Below are 17,285 nucleotides of genomic sequence, written 5' to 3'. Positions count from 1 at the left end.
CATTCCAAAAAAGTTTTAAAATATCGGATAAAATTTGAGTATTTCAAGAGATCTCATTAGTCTATTTTATATATATATAAATGAAAAAAATAATGTTTTCTATTCCAACAAAACCGAAGGATGGGGCAACATAATCAAGTTTTAGAAAGATTGATATTTCTTGACCCTATATGATTAGATTCACTTCACGTTTATACGATTTTAATTCACAGATGATAATATTCATTTTCTGAATTTCTCCCAAATAAAACCCGTTTTGTATTTAAACTATATTACTTTTTTGTCTATGGAATTTACATTTCATTTACATAAAATTTACACATTTAAGCATTAATTTGGAGATTAAAAAGCATTTACAATTTATTTTGGTTAGCTCTCTGTATTTAATTTCTTTCTAATTCTTTGATCATTTAATGATATCCTTTAGTATTATTATATGTCAATTTCATTTTTCGGATTAGTAAATTTGTCAAAGCATTTCGATTTCTCTATCCAATGATATTTTTTTCCTTTTTGGTTTTGCTGTGTTATGAGATATATTTGAAGCAATGTTAATAAATTGCATATGGAAAAATGAGACTTTAGTTTTAGTACACAGTATTTTGGACAACTCGTTTGTATTATATTATTTTGGTAGTTCATTTACATGCGTATAATTTTTTTATATCATATATTTTTGTTTAATTATTTAAATTAATTAATTATTTTAAAATTATATATCATTTTTAGGAATGTATTTTAATTTTAAAAGGATAAATAAATTATATTAATTATTACAGATTTTTATAGACGAATTTAGAATTTCAGATTTAACAGATAATTAATCATTATTACTAGATTTTATCAGTATTTTATTTGTTAATTATGTTATTACATTTTAACTGACGTATTTGATTATTTTATTACAATGTAACAGTTAATGGATTTTTGGTTTCACACGCAATTTTTCTCATCCAAATCCTCAGCAACTAATAAAATCTACAATCAATTATTATGAAAGAATGCATCAACGAAGATCAAACAATCCACATCATATAATATTTTTTTTTATAGATAGAGAGAAAATATATATAAAAATATTATTTCATTTAATATGAATATTTTTAAATTTCAATTTAAACGATAATTTCGTAAAAAATTAAGAGACGGATGCTCTGTCGTGGAGACACTCTAACCATCAAAGGCTTTCACTTGAATCTCACTTCTGTGCTATTGCGAGGTGGAGAGAGCCCGAACTGATCAAAATTATATACGTCATCATGTGACATCACTGTCCACGTGGTGTCCAGCTGTTATCCATGTCATACTCCCAGAATTTGACGTGTCGTACACGTCACCTACCCGGTTAGTTGGTGGAACGACGTCGTTTTAGTCATTATTTTCTTCCCATCCGTCCTCCCTGTGTGCGCGAGATTCGTGTCCCCTTCGAGAGTTCTCCAATGGCGAAACCTTCACATATATGCTGAAACAACGCAATTTTAGTCTTTGAATCTCTCGTCCTCTCGTTCTATGCAAATTGGGTTCGTTGAATTTCTGCGTCTCTGTTGAAATATGCGTTCGAAAGACAAAATTTCGTACTTCTATGATGGTATTTACCTCTCTGATTTCTTCTTACTTCTCTGTAATAGTTCAGAATATTCTGTTGGGTTCCTTTGTTTGTGGTTGTTCATTGCGGCCTTAGAACCTTTTACATCTGCAAATCGTGCTTTGCGTCTATATTCATGGTTTATACACTTCCAAAGGTTAGATTTTTTTTTTCTCAATCGTTTTCAAGAAACGGCGAAGGGTATAATAAGTACGAAGATTTGTAGGATCCTGACAAGTTTCTATTGGGTCGAGCTCGGAGTAGGGTTTTGATGGAGGAAACAGGGGTTTTAGGTGGAATTTCCTCCTTTCGCTTCCATTATCTGAAATTTTGAGTTCAAAGAAGATACCCCCTAATTCTGGAAACGACTCTAGTACTACTGAATTGAACTCCTTTGATTATTTCGGTGAAGCTTTTGTGATATCGTTTGCCGAAACATGAAACCCTAGAACGGTTCTCATTACTGCCGCAGCCCCTATGCTCTAACCTTGCAGATAGTGCTAAAGGTTGTGGCTTTTTCTTTCTTGTTGATTATTAAACACTGCTTTCCATATGAAGGGAGCTCAATTTAATTGTTCTTGTTATCTTGGCAAAGCTTTTGCTGTAGAATGCGTGGATAGATGTTGTGGAAATTGTACTATATGGGTTTTCTAATGAGATTCTGATGGGTATTGATGTTACAGGGGATGTTGGGAGTGTCTATTTTGGTCCGAATCATCCTATGAAACCTCACCGGCTTTGTATGACCCATCATCTTATCCTTTCATATGGTCTACACGACAAAATGGAAATTTATGTCAGTCTCTTGCCTCTTTATTTCAATTTTTCTTTATTTTTTCCCATTTTATTTAGATTCTATGGATAGATCGATCTAAGTTGAGGTGTTATTTTTTTCGTTGATTCTTTCAGCGTCCACACAAGGCATATCCTGTTGAGATGGCCCAGTTCCATTCTCCCGACTATGTCGAGTTCCTGCAACGAATTAATCCAGGGAATGAGAATATATTTGCAAATGAAATGGCTAGATGTAAGAAAGCTATTCCTTCTTTAATTGGTCTGGTAATTTTTACGTGGCTTATCTTGTTATCAGAGAAGGAGAGGTTTGTTGCTTTGAAACTATTCTTATTCCCTTAAGTGTGTTATCCTCTGTGCAGACAATCTTGGAGAGGATTGTCCTGTCTTTGAGGACATGTTCGAGTTTTGTCAAATTTACGCTGGTGGGACAATAGGTAATTCATAATCCATGTAGGATCTACGTGTCCGGTATTAATTGTCCCTTTTGCATCCTTGTTCACTGACTAACATGTTCTGCTAGATGCTGCACGCAGATTAAACAACAAACTTTGTGACATTGCTATAAATTGGGCCGGTGGGTTACACCATGCCAAAAAGTGTGAGGCATCTGGGTTTTGTTACATCAACGATCTTGTGCTCGGAATACTGGAGCTCTTGAAACACCATGCCCGTGTTTTATACATAGATATAGATGTGCATCACGGTGACGGAGTGGAAGAAGCCTTTTACTTCACTGACAGGTAGGCTTATATACATATATATGTATGTATTATGTTTTATGGGAAAGGAGCTACATCAATCTTCTCTTGGACTCCGAAACTGATAATGAAAATTTTAATTTTATGGCAACAGGGTGATGACTGTTAGCTTTCACAAGTTTGGGGATAAGTTCTTTCCGGGAACGGGAGATGTTAAGGTAGTTTTCAGAACTTTGTTCCTGATGTTTTAAGAGTGTAATCAAATGGGTTTTTGTATAATTTTCTTCCAGGATTAGCATATCATTGTTTAGCTGTGCCGGTTGTTGCATATCGTTTCTCGTTATTTTCGTTCTCATCTTCATTCCAAACTCAGGCTGTCACTCTGAAATGTTTTCTTAACAAAGGAAATAGGAGAAAGAGAAGGCAAGTTTTATGCCATAAACGTTCCACTCAGGGATGGAATTGACGATAATAGTTTCAACCGTCTTTTCAGGACCGTAAGTATTATTACATCAGAAAATCAAATTTTGATGCTTTATATTTTTGTTTGATCTTGCCATGAAAACTATTTTTTTAAAAAGGTTCATTTTTTTTTGTAGATTATCTCCAAGGTTGTTGAGATGTATCAACCGGGTGCCATCGTTCTTCAGTGTGGGGCAGATTCACTCGCTAGAGATCGGCTAGGATGCTTTAATCTCTCTATCGACGGTGCGGATCTTCTTATAATCAAATCTCTTTCTCTCTCATCGTGCCGTTTTGCTCAAGTCTTTAGCTAGTTATTGGAGAAACTCTGGTCTGACGTCTGAGATGTTCTTCCATTCCTTTCAGGTCATTCTGAATGTGTTAAATTTGTGAAGAAATTCAATATTCCCTTACTGGTACTTCTCCAACTCATCTAGTGGTATATGCCCTTTTGGATGATATTCACTTATCCCGGTTCTTTTTAGGTTACTGGAGGTGGGGGATACACAAAGGAGAACGTTGCTCGGTGTTGGACCGTCGAGACCGGAGTTCTTTTAGATGCAGAGCTCTCCAATGGTAAGAGGAATATCATATTTTTTTCATATATATATCGATTTTTTAGATTATTTCTTTTAAATGAATCAAAAAACATGCATGGCATTGATGTGCAAAGTTGAGTTTCCTGCTTCGAGCTCTCAAAATTTCTATGCTTGGTTTATCATCTTTGGCAGAGATCCCCGAAAACGACTATATCAAGTATTTTGCACCGGATTTTTCGTTGAAGATCCCTGGTGGGCATATTATTGTATGGAAACTCTTCCGAGTTTGAACCTCTTGTTTTTTTGCTTCCATGCTTCAATCAAACCCTAAATGACCCGTTGAATCGGATCTGTCTTATCAGTTCTGTCCTGTTTTTATACCGGGTTTTTGTTGATCAAACAGGAGAATATGAATACAAAATCTTATATTAGCTCGATCAAAGTACAGATTCTGGAAAATCTACGTTACATCCAGCATGCTCCAAGCGTGCAGATGCAGGAGGTAACTCGTTGCTCTTTGTTGTTTTATAATTCATTGTTCTTCAGCTTTCTTGATTATATCGCTTCTATCGCTGTTTTCTTGGCACTGTAGGTTCCACCTGACTTCTACATTCCGGATTTCAATGAAGACGAACAAAACCCTGATGTTCGTGTGGACCGTAAGTATCCTAAACCCGAAAACCCTACATCCAGAATCCTTCCACTTTCTACAACTCATTTTCCTTGAAACTCTCTACCGCTTCTTCAGAGCGAGCACGGGACAAGCACATTCAACGGGACGACGAATATTTCGATGGAGACAATGATAATGACCCGTAGACCAAACACAGCGGCGAGAAAAAGGGCTCAGGTCATCATTTTCCGACTTATCCGATCGTCGAGGCAAAAAAAAATGGTGTAAGAGAATATTTTGGGAAAGCCGAAAGATGTCTCGTTTTAGTCCGGTTTTGTTGTAGGGTCTGTGTAACATGAAGCCTCTGAACCGATTTTAGAAGAGAACCCAAAATCCTATATGTACGCACCCTTGTTCGAATTCAAATGTATTGGATTATGAAACTGAAATCTCAAAATGTATCATTTGGTCGGATCAAGATCCAAACTTTATTATTAGTCTTGTGAGCATACATGAAATGGACAAAAGGGTCTACATAGATAATCAGATCAAAGATGTCTCAACACTATATTATGGCTATCAAGATCGAATAAACCAGAATCGAATTTCAATGTCTAATACTTACGAATACTTTGCGGCGGTGATCGAGAAGTTGGAGGGGTCGGGCCGCCGCATTTGTTCTTACAAGACTCGGCGCAGTTTCCTAAAGCAGGATCCGATTTGCCAAGGCACTTTTGGTCATAGCAAGTCCTATAACACTTGATCCATTTGTTCATGTCTTCTCCTCTTGTTGTTTCCATCGTTAGGACCACCAGCATCACCATTATCATACAACTGCTCCACTTTGCCATTAGTCAAGAACTCGCAACAATATTATACCAAATTTTAATTTTGATTTTTTGATTCTCTAAATGTGTTGTGTATTTAGTGTTGTGTTTCCTGATTTGGTTTCCTTGTCGGGTATGATTTGGTTTTGGCTTGTTCTTAAGGAGGTGATTATGGTAATTATTGTTGGATTTTTTTAATAAAAAAACAATGGGTTTTGAATTAAAAAATCATGTATTTTACAAAAAGATACCTATTTATTTTGAATTTTAAATTTGATAACATTTGAATTGATATTAATGAAAGATGTACCTTTTGTTTTGAAGTCCATATCACTTGGTGTAAAGAAACCATTACATTCGGACCCAAAAATGTTTTTGAATATGGACAATAATATTAAATATATATATAAAACATAAAAACCTAATAAAAATATATAGTTATAAAAATATTTACGTTCTGCAACTGATTTCTTTGTTTTTAAAAATCTATTCATAATAATTTTATTTATAATCATCTGAAATATATTTTTTCAACGAAATAAATTAGAAAATCACTCAAATTATCTAATATAAGATCTCCAATATTAGTCAAATTAGAAAACATGTTATCTTATATCAAATTATTCGATATAAAAATTAAATTCATATGAAAGATACATTTTTTTCCAAAGAACTAAAGTAATGAGATAAATCAAATCAATTTTACTAAATTTGACATGTTAAACTCACAAAATGAGTCAACATGATTCAAAGTTGTCATACAAATGAATAGTTTCGAATTAGCTCGTCAAATTGATTATTAAAATTTTTAACTTACAAATCTACAACAGTATAGAAATAATGTAGTCATGTAAATTGCTTATGTTTTTGTTTCCTTAAATTCACATAATAATTTTTTATATTGACAATTTCAATACGGTGTTTTAAAAAAAATACATATTATTTAAAAGAAAATCTTATCTAATATCTCTTTATTGTTATAATTTTTTATTTGTAAATTTTACCAATGAAATATAGAAACAGATAAATAAATAAAAAATAAAAAATGATTAAAATATAACCATAATAATTAAATAACTTTAGTTTGACTATTTTCTCTCTATGTTTTGTTAGAGAAAGATAATCAAAAGATTTAAAAAAATAGATAAAAAATAAGGAGTGAAAAAACGGCAACAACATAACCTAAAAAAAATAAACAAATAAAAGAGGAGAAAAAGGGTGGAGACCACAAAAAAAGTATTGGGGCATTTTTAAACTTTCAATTAAAATTTTATAAAATCTATAAATAAATTATTAGATAGATGGGGTATAGGACCCCACCCAATTAAACCGTAGGTCCGTCCCTGATTACATTAAAATTTTGGTGGAACAAACCTGTGAGTGTGAGTGTTGTTATAATATATCATATCAACAATTGATAGGGTACAAAATAGTATATAATGGTAAATCTCGACAAATACATCGTAGACATATATAATATCATTATATAATCGATGTCAAATAGTGTAATAATTATAACGTAAAATCTAAGAAAAAATTAGCAGATCTATTAAAAAAAGGTTTGAATCGAGATCAATTATACAAGTTATTCCTATGAGATTAAAATCTACGAATTGAAGAATGACTATAACGGTAACCCAATTTTGTTCAATATAGATTCCAAGATCTTGGTTTAATGAAAAAACTAAATTATGAAAGTTAAGTTGAGCATTTGTAAATAATTTCCATCTCTAATATCAGAACAAATTTTAATTTTGATATTTTGATTCTGTAAATGTGTTGTGTATCTATAGTGTTGTGTTTCTTAATTTGGTTTCCTTGTTGGGTATGATTTGATTTTGACTTGTTCTTAAGAAGGTGATTATGGTAATTATTGTTGGATTCAAAAAAATAAAGGGTTTTGAATGAAAGATCATGTAATTTACAAAAATATAGGGCTGGACGTTTCGGTTCGGTTCTTCGGAACCGGACCGAACCGAACCGAAAAAACGGTATTTTTTTGGATTCGAAACCGTTCTTAATTTCCGAACGGTACCATTTTTAGAGAACCGAATTTTCCCGAAACCAAATCGAACCGAATCGAACTTTAAAAATTCCGAAAAACCGAATATTTTTAAAGAAAATCTATCTTTTTTTTAACAAAACACGGCACCGAACCGAACTAATACCGAAACCGAACCGAACCGAATACAATATAAAAACCGATTGGTATCTATTTTTGTAAAACCGAAAGAACCGAACCGATCCATTCCCGTTCGGAACCCGAACCGTTTCCCGAAATGCCCACCCTACAAAAACATATATATTTCTTTTGGATTTTAAAATTGATAGCATTGGGATTGATATTAATCAAAGATGTACTTTTTCTTTTGAGTTTGATATCATGTGGTGTAAAGACACGATTATATTGAGATCATTGGTTCAAATTTTGAAAAGGAAAGGTACTTTTAAGTTTTATGTTTTAGTCAGTGGTTTAAAATTTGAAAACGTATTTTTTACACATAACTCGTAACATTTCTTTATTTTTCACATTCAAAAATCTTTCTTCGGAGTTTCGGACCAAAATTCACACCCCTATTTAATTTTACTATTTAATTCTACAATAACAATAATAATATGTTGTGTTTTTGTTAAAAAAATTATATCAATTTCTGTACCGTTGTAATAATATTTGGTATAATATTTCATCAAAAAAAATATTTGGTATAATAATGTTGTCTTGTGTTTCATGATTCGCAAATTGACCAATATCCACGTCTGAACGGATTGATTGGGGTTAGGCCCAATAACTTGGATATTGGGCCTTCCATTCACAAAGCATTACAGTTGTAATTGGGCTAAGATTTCATATTCGGCCCAAACATGGGTAATATAATATAGCCGTTCGGAGTGAAGACAACTGCCACTCTTCCTCCCTCTCTCACTCTCGGATGTGGAAGTTGGAGCGTCTCTGTGTTCAAGCAAAGCTCTTCTCGACGAAATATAGGGTTTTGAGTTTGGGGTAGAGAAGAAGATAATGGGGGATTCAGAGAATGGAAGCGCGACTGCGATGATGAAATCGGCTGCCAAAATGTGAGTGAGTGGTATATGCATAGACGTAATGTTACTTTTTGGCACGGGTTTTGCATGTTCGCGATCTTCCCTTTGTTTTTTGAGGTTTAGGGTTTTAGAACTTGCGCTATGAAAACGATCGATGTAATCGAGATCTAAACGGGTAGCTGATCAAACTCTACAGCTTGAAAAATGGTTGATCAAGTAAAAGACGTTGATTCGGCTGTTGTATCGCATGTGGAGGAGCTCTCCAGCTTGGTCGAACGCGAAGCGCGAGTACGACATGATAACTGAAAAGCCATGCCATCTTCTGATGGATCGGCGTGAGGATAGATGTAGTTTAAAGTCCATTATCTCCAGTGTCACTGAGCTGTTGGATCGGAGAGCGAAGGGTTGGTTTAACAAGATTACAAGTGACAAGTTTGTGGTGGATTACGATCTCAGGTTCAACCTGGACAGGGAACCCACCGGCGGTGTTGAGTGTGTTAGCGTCTCCGGACAAGTACACTGGGAGAAAAAAAACGTGTGTGTTCAATTGGGCGTCGGAATTGGAAAGGATGTAATTGCTCCGGCTGAGTTGAAGAACATTGTTCGTGGAGGGATGATGCGTGACCACAACAAGTTTTCAGGTTTGGTCAGGATGAATCTCGACATGGCTTGGGGAGGAGGAAGTTACTGAATCTGTACCGTGTTTTCCAATCTGGCGATGCGTTCAAGATAAAACAACTCGTCTTGTGAAGGGTTGTCTCCTGTATCTAGACCACTTGGAGAAGGGGCAGACGACATACCATGGGTTGGAACATTGATGGGTCGCTTATGATGTGGACTCTTTGATTGAGAACTGGAGTTCAATAACTCAGCGTTTGTGTCTACATTCGATGAGATATTGAATGCCACCAATGCGATCCTGCATGCTGTGTTCTGAGTATCAGCATCCTGTGATGTGTGGGTGCAAAAATGTAAGAACACCTGTTGATGTCGAACATCTGGGCTTGTTTAGTGAGGTATGTAGATGAGTTCAATCTCGGGTCAGACTTAGACTCGGCATTGGCCATAGCCTGCACTCTGTGCGAGAATAGGTATTTGTCAAAGGTATTTTTGCCCAATGTTATTAGTATGTGTGACTTAATATACCCAGCATTAACTAAGATGTAGGATGCACTGTATGAGAAAACAATGGTGAATCTTGACACAACAGTGATGTTGGGTAGGGTACACCAAATGCTCAGCCTGGTCCTGTTTAGAGACTTGGACACAAGTTTGTGGAACACGACAAGAGGTACATTCGAGTTTAACAATTATGTCCGCTCAGAGCTGCACAGGGTTAAAATGCCTACCGAGGAGTACTTTGGACATAAAGGAGCTGCTGATCTGCTGAGGTTAACCGGAGAGAAGATGATGTGGTTGAGGAAGATCTGATGGATGTGATGCTCTAGGATGATCATACGATATGAGAACTATGTATGATACGATGTATTTATTGGATGAATGCATTGTTTGTTCATTATTTATTTTGCATATTTGATAAATAATGATATCCATAGATCGTTATGAACGATCCTAAATTTCTTAGTCGCTTGTCATTGTGGGAGCAATGATGAATTAAGACTAACATGAGACATGATGGATGATCATGTGTATTGGATACGGATCACGGTCATGAGTATTTGTTTGGAACAAATGACTGGATGACTCGCGTAAGATTGTCGATTGGATTTTATCCATGACTTGAATCTCACTTGATGGTTCACTTTGGATCCTTAGACCTGAGATATCTATTGTATCCATCATGATGAGTAATGTACTTTGATTGCGTCAAACCTCGTCTTTAACCGGATGATTATAAGGGCGTGGCTCGGGTACATTACGAATCATGCAGTGGATAGTAGATAGTCAAGATGAAACTTTGTCCCTCTCGAAAGAGAGAGATATCGCTTGGACCCGCTGTAGGAGTGAGACTGTAGAAATGTGTGGTCGCACTATAGATGAATGTCATCTATCTCTTACAGTCTACTCGAGATACGACAAAGCATTCGAACTATGAGTTTGATTATGATATCGTGAGACAAAGAGGATCATCGTTAGAGCTATCTTTGGCTTTTCGGTTATATCACATCTAACTCTTTCCAATATGGGTAATCATAATGTCTTGCTAGAGACCGCTTATGATTTGTAAACCGAGATCGGATCTCGGGTTTACTGCCGTATGTGGAGGAGCCTAAAGGGTCACACACATATGGGATGGACGTGTATGGACGGGATCGAACAGATGAGAAAAATCGGATTTTTCTCCGTCTTTGAGGTCTGGTCCGGAGCTGACCAAGAGTTGGTCAGCTGGACCAGACGGACTTGGGAGAGGCGGACCGATTTGGCCGAAACAACTGGCTGGTCCGGAGCTAACCAAACCTTGGTCACGGACCAGGTCAGTCAGTCGGAGCACATGGCATTGGCTCGGAGCATGGCTGGTCCGGCGGACCGAAATCTTGGTCCGCCGGACCCACTAGTCAGTCGGTGTGTGGGCATGGTCCGGAGTTCGGTTGTTCCGGCGGACCAAGTTTCTGGTCCACTGGATCGGGAATTTTTCGGACTATCGGCAGCGCAATGATCTTGGTCTGGCTGACCAAACGTTGGTCAGCTCCGGACCAAGAACCTGACCAAAATGTTCCGCGAGTTTTACATGCCTAGTCCGGCGGACCAAGTGTTGGTCAGCTCCGGACCAAGAGTCAAAAACTCCAAATTGCTTTTTGTCGCCTTTTCTCTAATGGGAAGCAGGTGGGGAAGGTTGGTCTCGACATTATCTCGTCCCTTGGCCATCAGATGAGCCAAGGTGCATCTGGAGAAACTCTCTCAAGCTCAAGAGAGTGTTCTTGGATCCAAAACAAGAGATTTGATCTCTTCAAGCTCTAGCAAGCTAGTTTCCAAGAGTTGGAAACCATCCCAAGGTGTGGACTGCTCAAGAGGGTGTTGGCTCTTTCAACACCTAGGCTATGATCAACAAACCAACCTTCAGATTGTGAGTCAAAGGTTAGTTTTTCTCTCAAGAAAGTTCTTCATCGAAAAGATTGGTCCGTGGATGTTCAAAACCGTTTTGAACGCTAATTCCTCTGTGTAAACCCACAGATCAGATCCTAGCACGGTTTTGAACCGGTAGTCTAGGATCCCTTGTGACCCAACAGTGGTATTGGAGCTCGGTTCTTCGTTTCGATGAAGAACGATCACTCTTGAGCAAGTTTGAAAATTGTTCAAACTTGGTTTTTCCTTGGTTTTGATCTAAGTTTAAATCTGTTATATAAATGAATCTATGGTAGATTATGTTATGTAACAAAACTTAGATATGTAGAGGCTTGAATCATGAATTAACTCGAGAAAACGGAGCGAAAAACGGATTCGAACGGAGCGAGAAATCAGATCAAGATGAAAAAATTTCGTATGATTTTGCCCAGAATCACGTGGTCCGGCAGACCGACCAGTTGGTCAGCCCCGGACCAAAAGTTCGGACTTAGACAGGACGAGTCCGGCAGATCAGACGTCAGTTTGGTCAGGCGAGAATTTTCTGCTCCGAAACCTGATCCAACACGTGTAGTCCGACTGACCAAGATTTGGTCAGCCCCGGACCTAACGTTATGGATCAGACGGACCAAAGAGCTGGTCTGAGATACAAGCGCGTTGCGGACTGGAGGTGTCTGGTCCGGCTGACCAAGTTTAGTCAGTCCCGGACCAACGACCTCAGTCCGCGCGTACCAAATCTGGTCCGAGAACGAGAGAGAGAGCTGGCATTGGTCTTGGTTCGGAGCTGGCCAAAAGTTGGTCAGCCCCGGACCAACCCAACTGACTCCGCCTTCTCTTTCCCCGGTCCGAGCTGACTCCGAAAACTGACTTGTGGTTTGGTCCGGCGGACCAAATTTTGGTCAGCCCCGTACCAACCAACTGTTTTCGGATTTTCGCGTTTTTCTGAATTCGATTCGGTTAAGTAATGGTTACTTGACTGAGTTAATCATGATTGCTTTTGGTTTATGACTTAATTATGTAGAGGTCTACATGAATTAAGTGCATAAAACTTAATCAAGTATAAGAGTTACTTGATTGAGTGGGAGTTAAGGGACTTAGTTTACTAAGCTGAATAGACGGTCTATTCGAGCTAAATAACAAAGTCGGAACAAAAGCATAATTGTTATATTTTGTTCAATCGAGAATAGAGTTATTACAAGTAGAGTTCTTGCCAAGACCTTGGTAATTCGTGTATGGGACATGCCAAAGCTGTGCATACCGGATTATTTAAGTGAGACAAGAATTGAGAAATTGTGGTTCTCATTTCTCGAAAGTAACAGACTGCTTCTTGATAACGATAAAATCCCTCGTTATAATTTCAAGCTTATACCGCCCAGTCTTCGAGCACTTGTCAAGGCTTCGATCGTCTGTGTATGGGTCATGCCAAAGCTGAGCATACCAAACAATCTTTGTGAGACAAGATGGAGAAATGGTGATTCTCATATGTTCGAAAATGGTTTGGCTTGAGTTGGGTTATCAAGTTGGACTTGGACCTAACGGTATAGATGGGACTAGAAATATGCGGTAGTATAATGATACTATTTTCGCATAAACGATCTAAGAGTCACATTGGATGTGATTGACATTGGATGTCTACCTAAATAGCATAGGTTTGAGTGTCATGCCAAAGCTGACTCAAGTCTATGTGAAATATGGATCTTAGCCTGCTAAGAAAATTACTAGAGGGTTATTTTTCTTAGTGGGAGTTTATCTCATATTTGCATCATGTCATCCGTGATAGTAATTGTACTATAATTAGTATTGTACTAATTGATATTGCATATTGTGTTGTTCTGTTTATCTCTGTATGACATGGCGACAAGTGGTAGTGTACCAACCATGTCATTGCGATCTATCCTTGAGAAGGATAAGCTAACCAGGACGAACTTCTTGGATTGGTACCGGACCTTGAGAATTGTTCTCAGGAACGAGAAGAAGATGTACATCCTGGAAGGGGCTCTCCCTGCTGAGCCCCCGGCCAACGCCGCGAGAGCCGTTCGTGATGCTTGGTTGAAGCATCAGAACGACGACCTGGAGGTCTCTTGTCTCATGCTCGGGACAATGTCTCCTGGATTGCAGCGACAGTTTGAGGGCGTCAACGCCTTTGATCTGCTCAAGCAGTTGAAGACTATGTTCCAAGAGCATGCGCGTATTGAGAAATACAACACGTTGAAGAATCTGCTTGCATGTCGTATGACGACAGGGCAATCGATTAGTGCCCATGTTCTTAAGATGAAGGGTCATCTAGAAGAACTTGAGCGTTACGGCTTGAGGATTGACAGGGAGTTGGCTGCTGACCTTGTGCTCCAGTCTCTTCCAGATTGCTATGATCAGTTCATCATGAGCTATCATATGCATGGCATATATAAGACCTTGACCGAACTGCATGGGATGCTGAAAACGGCCGAGACGAGCCTTAAGGTTGAAAAGAACGTGCTCGTTATTTCGAAGAGTTCGAAAAAGCGGAAACGTTCCAAGGGAAAGGGCAAAGGCAAGGCAACTGGGGCAAATGTTGCCAACAAGGCCAACTCTAAACCCGAGAAAGGAGAGTGTCATTTCTGCCATGAAAAGAAATTGCAAACTCTTTCTGGAAGATCTGAAGAAGAAGAAGCTTGTTGAAGCTTTTACTTCAGGTATTTACGTTATCGAAGCTAACGTATTCACTTCTTCATCTTGGGTATTGGATACCAGATGTGCCTCACACATTTGTGGAAATGTGCATGGTCTGAGAAGAAGTAGGACGTTGGCTCGAGGTGAAGTGGATCTACGCGTCGGGAATGGAGCAAAGGTTCCTGCATTGGCTGTCGACGTTTATGATTTATCTTTACCGTTTGGGCTGGTTATAGAACTAAGTCATTGTTACTTTGTGTCTGCTATAAGCAGAAACATCGTTTCTATTTCCTGTTTGGATTTGGATGGTTTCCGGTTTGTTATTGAGAATAAGAACCTGATAATGTTCAAAGACGATATCTATTATGGTAATGGTTACCTTGTGAATGGATTGTATGTCTTGAACGATCAACCTTCCGATTCCATGTCCGTATATAACGTAAATGCGAAGAGGTTTAAGTCGAACAACTTAAACCCGACCTATCTCTGGCATTGTTGTTTGGGCCACATCAACGAGAAACGCATACAGAAACTCCTCTCTGTAGGATTTCTGGATTCTTTCGATTATGAATCGATTAAAGCATGCGAATCTTGTCTGATGGATAAAATGGCAAAGTCTCCTTTTAGTGGAAAAGGAGAACGGGCGTTAGAATTATTGGACCTAATATATAGTGATGTATGTGGGCCCATGAGCTTACCCGCTAGAGGAGGTTATTTGTATTTCGCCACATTTACTGATGATTTCAGTAGATTTGGTTATGTCTATTTGATGAGACATAAATCTGAAACTCTTGAAATGTTCAAGGCTTTCAGAAACGAAGTACAAAACCAGCTTGGCAAGACTATTAAGTCATTGCGATCGGATCGCGGTGGCGAATATATGAGCCAAGAGTTCACTGACTATCTGGTAGACTGTGGAATTGTTTCACAGTTGACCCATCTTGGAACTCCACAATGGAATGGCGTGTCTGAATGGAGGAACCACACCTTATTAGATATGGTACGGTCTATGATGAGTCAGACTGATCTTCCAAAGTCTTTCAAGGGTTACGCCTTAGAGATTGCTGCTTTCATTCTGAAAAGGAGTCCAACGAAAACGGTTCAGAAGACTCCATATGAGATATGGACTGGGAAGCATCCCAGTTTGTCTTTCTTGAAGATTTGGGGATGTGACGTTTACGTGAAACGTCAGGCTTCTGATAAGCTATCCGCCAAATCAGACAAGTTTTTGTTTGTAGGATACCCTAAGGAAATTAAAGGGTACTACTTCTATAACTCGATCGAGAATAAAGTTGTGACACACGAATCCCGTATAATGTATACAGGATGCGCCACATGAACAAAACTCAATAAAATATTATAAAACCAAAAATATGAGAATTTTAAAACTTTTAATTCATAAATACGCAGTAGAATAGTTTAATACAACTTTTAATTACCACACATCCGATCTTAAAATACAACACAAGGGAAAACGTCATTCCATAAATTTAACATAAATCAGATCCATACGTGATGTTGCTTCCTCTTCAATTGCTATCCAATTGTATTAGTGCTCCTCGTTGCCTGAAAAAGGTTAATCAACGAGGACTAAACACAACTGCTTAGTGAGTAGTCCGGGTTGATACCGGTCATCCCGTTCCCAACGAGAACGGTGATACAACAATGATCTAAGCCATATTAATTGCACACAATTCCCACACATTAATCCATTATAATTCATTAGTTCCATTTAAATCCTACTCACTACCGTCATAGGATTGTTCCACGCATTATCGATACATGATAGTACTGACTCAATTCGTCAACCGGCACTATCGGGTACCATTTCCATCGATGTCATCCAGTACTGACTCAATTCGTCTACCGGTACTGGATTCTACCTTGCTTCTCTATAATAGTACTCACTCCACGTCGTCATCCGGTATTATTTTAGAGACGACCATCCAGATCCACCAGCACTGACTCCACGTCGTCAACTGGTGCTGGCTTCACTACATATTCCTATAATAGTACTAACTCCACTTCGTCAACCGGTACTGTTATAGAAACATCCACACACATACACAATACTGACTCCACTTCGTCAACCGGTACTGGTGTTACATTTTAGTAGTAGTACTGACACAATTCGTCAACCGGTACCATTACCGAAATGTCCACATAACCCTCCAGTACTGACTCAATTCGTCAACCGGTACTAGGTCCACATCCACAGGATTCTGTAATAGTACTGACTCCACTTCGTCAACCGGTACTGGTGTTACATTTTAGTAGTAGTACTGACACAATTCGTCAACCGGTACCATTACCGAAATGTCCACATAACCCTCCAGTACTGACTCAATTTGTCAATCGGTACTAGGTCCACATCCACAGGATTCTGTAATAGTACTGACTCCAAGTTCGTCAACCGGTACTACTATAGAACACCCACACACACACACCAGTGTTGACTCCAAGTTCGTCAACCGACAATGGTTCCACATCCACCCATCCCCGTAATAGTACTGACTCCACACCGTCAATCGGTACTATTACAGAAACACCACACGCACGCACCAGTGCTGACTCCAAGTTCGTCAACCGGCACTAGACACGTGTTCCTCCCCATCGCACTAGTACTGACTCCACGCCGTCAACCAGTACTAGATACGAGGCTCACCGGGGTCCATCACCATTCAATCACAAGCATATCCTCAATCCTATAAATCGTATCTCCACTTTATCATTCTCCGAATTCCCTCTGAATTTACTTTTCACTCTCTCATCGAGTTTTAAAATTCCTTTTCCCTTTATATGTATTTCCACATTATCCACATTCGTCTAATCCCTTTATTTTACCGTTTACTTCAATTATATCTTATCCCATCGTTCTTAATTAAATAGTCCAGTTCTGACCATTTTTAGTCCGGTTTAGGTTAAACCGGGTTGGGCCTCGGATCCCGCATCTCTTTCTTAATTTCTCTAAAAATCTCATTTTTTTGTTAATTTGGTTCGGTCTGGACCAGAATTCGGTTTGGCGGACCGGATCCAGACCGTCCCAGCGAAATTGGT

At 38.3% G+C, this 17,285-nt stretch overlaps 1 protein-coding gene across 2 annotated transcripts; it reads left to right on the top strand.

Moving 5' to 3' along the window:
• The first annotated feature begins 1,401 nt into the window (after nt 1–1,401).
• Nucleotides 1,402–5,189, top strand: LOC104814794 (histone deacetylase 9). 2 transcript variants are annotated; one of them, XM_010542989.2, is made up of 14 exons: nt 1,402–1,588; nt 2,269–2,381; nt 2,495–2,612; nt 2,740–2,814; nt 2,901–3,120; nt 3,233–3,296; nt 3,483–3,575; nt 3,678–3,786; nt 3,907–3,956; nt 4,026–4,116; nt 4,272–4,345; nt 4,483–4,581; nt 4,672–4,738; nt 4,828–5,189. In XM_010542989.2, the coding sequence occupies exons 1-14, from the start codon at nt 1,552–1,554 to the stop codon at nt 4,896–4,898; spliced, it is 1,281 nt and encodes a 426-aa protein (XP_010541291.1). In that variant the 5' UTR covers nt 1,402–1,551; the 3' UTR covers nt 4,899–5,189. The 2 variants fall into 2 exon arrangements, with proteins under 2 accessions (XP_010541291.1, XP_010541292.1); XM_010542990.1 differs by lacking the exons at nt 1,402–1,588; nt 2,269–2,381; nt 2,495–2,612 and having other exon boundaries at nt 2,734–2,814; nt 2,914–3,120.
• The last annotated feature ends 12,096 nt before the right edge of the window (nt 5,190–17,285 follow it).

This window comes from Tarenaya hassleriana, unplaced genomic scaffold (genome assembly GCF_000463585.1).
Source record: "Tarenaya hassleriana unplaced genomic scaffold, ASM46358v1 Cleome22, whole genome shotgun sequence".
Taxonomy (NCBI): domain Eukaryota; kingdom Viridiplantae; phylum Streptophyta; class Magnoliopsida; order Brassicales; family Cleomaceae; genus Tarenaya; species Tarenaya hassleriana.
Note: the sequence above shows the minus strand (reverse complement) of the source record. Positions and strands in the feature narration are given on the sequence as shown.

Bases quoted from the DNA above. Each gene is read 5' to 3' on its own strand.
- LOC104814794 (XM_010542989.2), top strand. From the start codon at position 1,552: ATGCGTTCGAAAGACAAAATTTCGTACTTCTATGATG. The intron at 2,382-2,494 runs GTCAGTCTCTTG...TGATTCTTTCAG, and splicing joins ACGACAAAATGGAAATTTAT to CGTCCACACAAGGCATATCC. The intron at 4,346-4,482 runs GTATGGAAACTC...TTGATCAAACAG, and splicing joins TCCCTGGTGGGCATATTATT to GAGAATATGAATACAAAATC.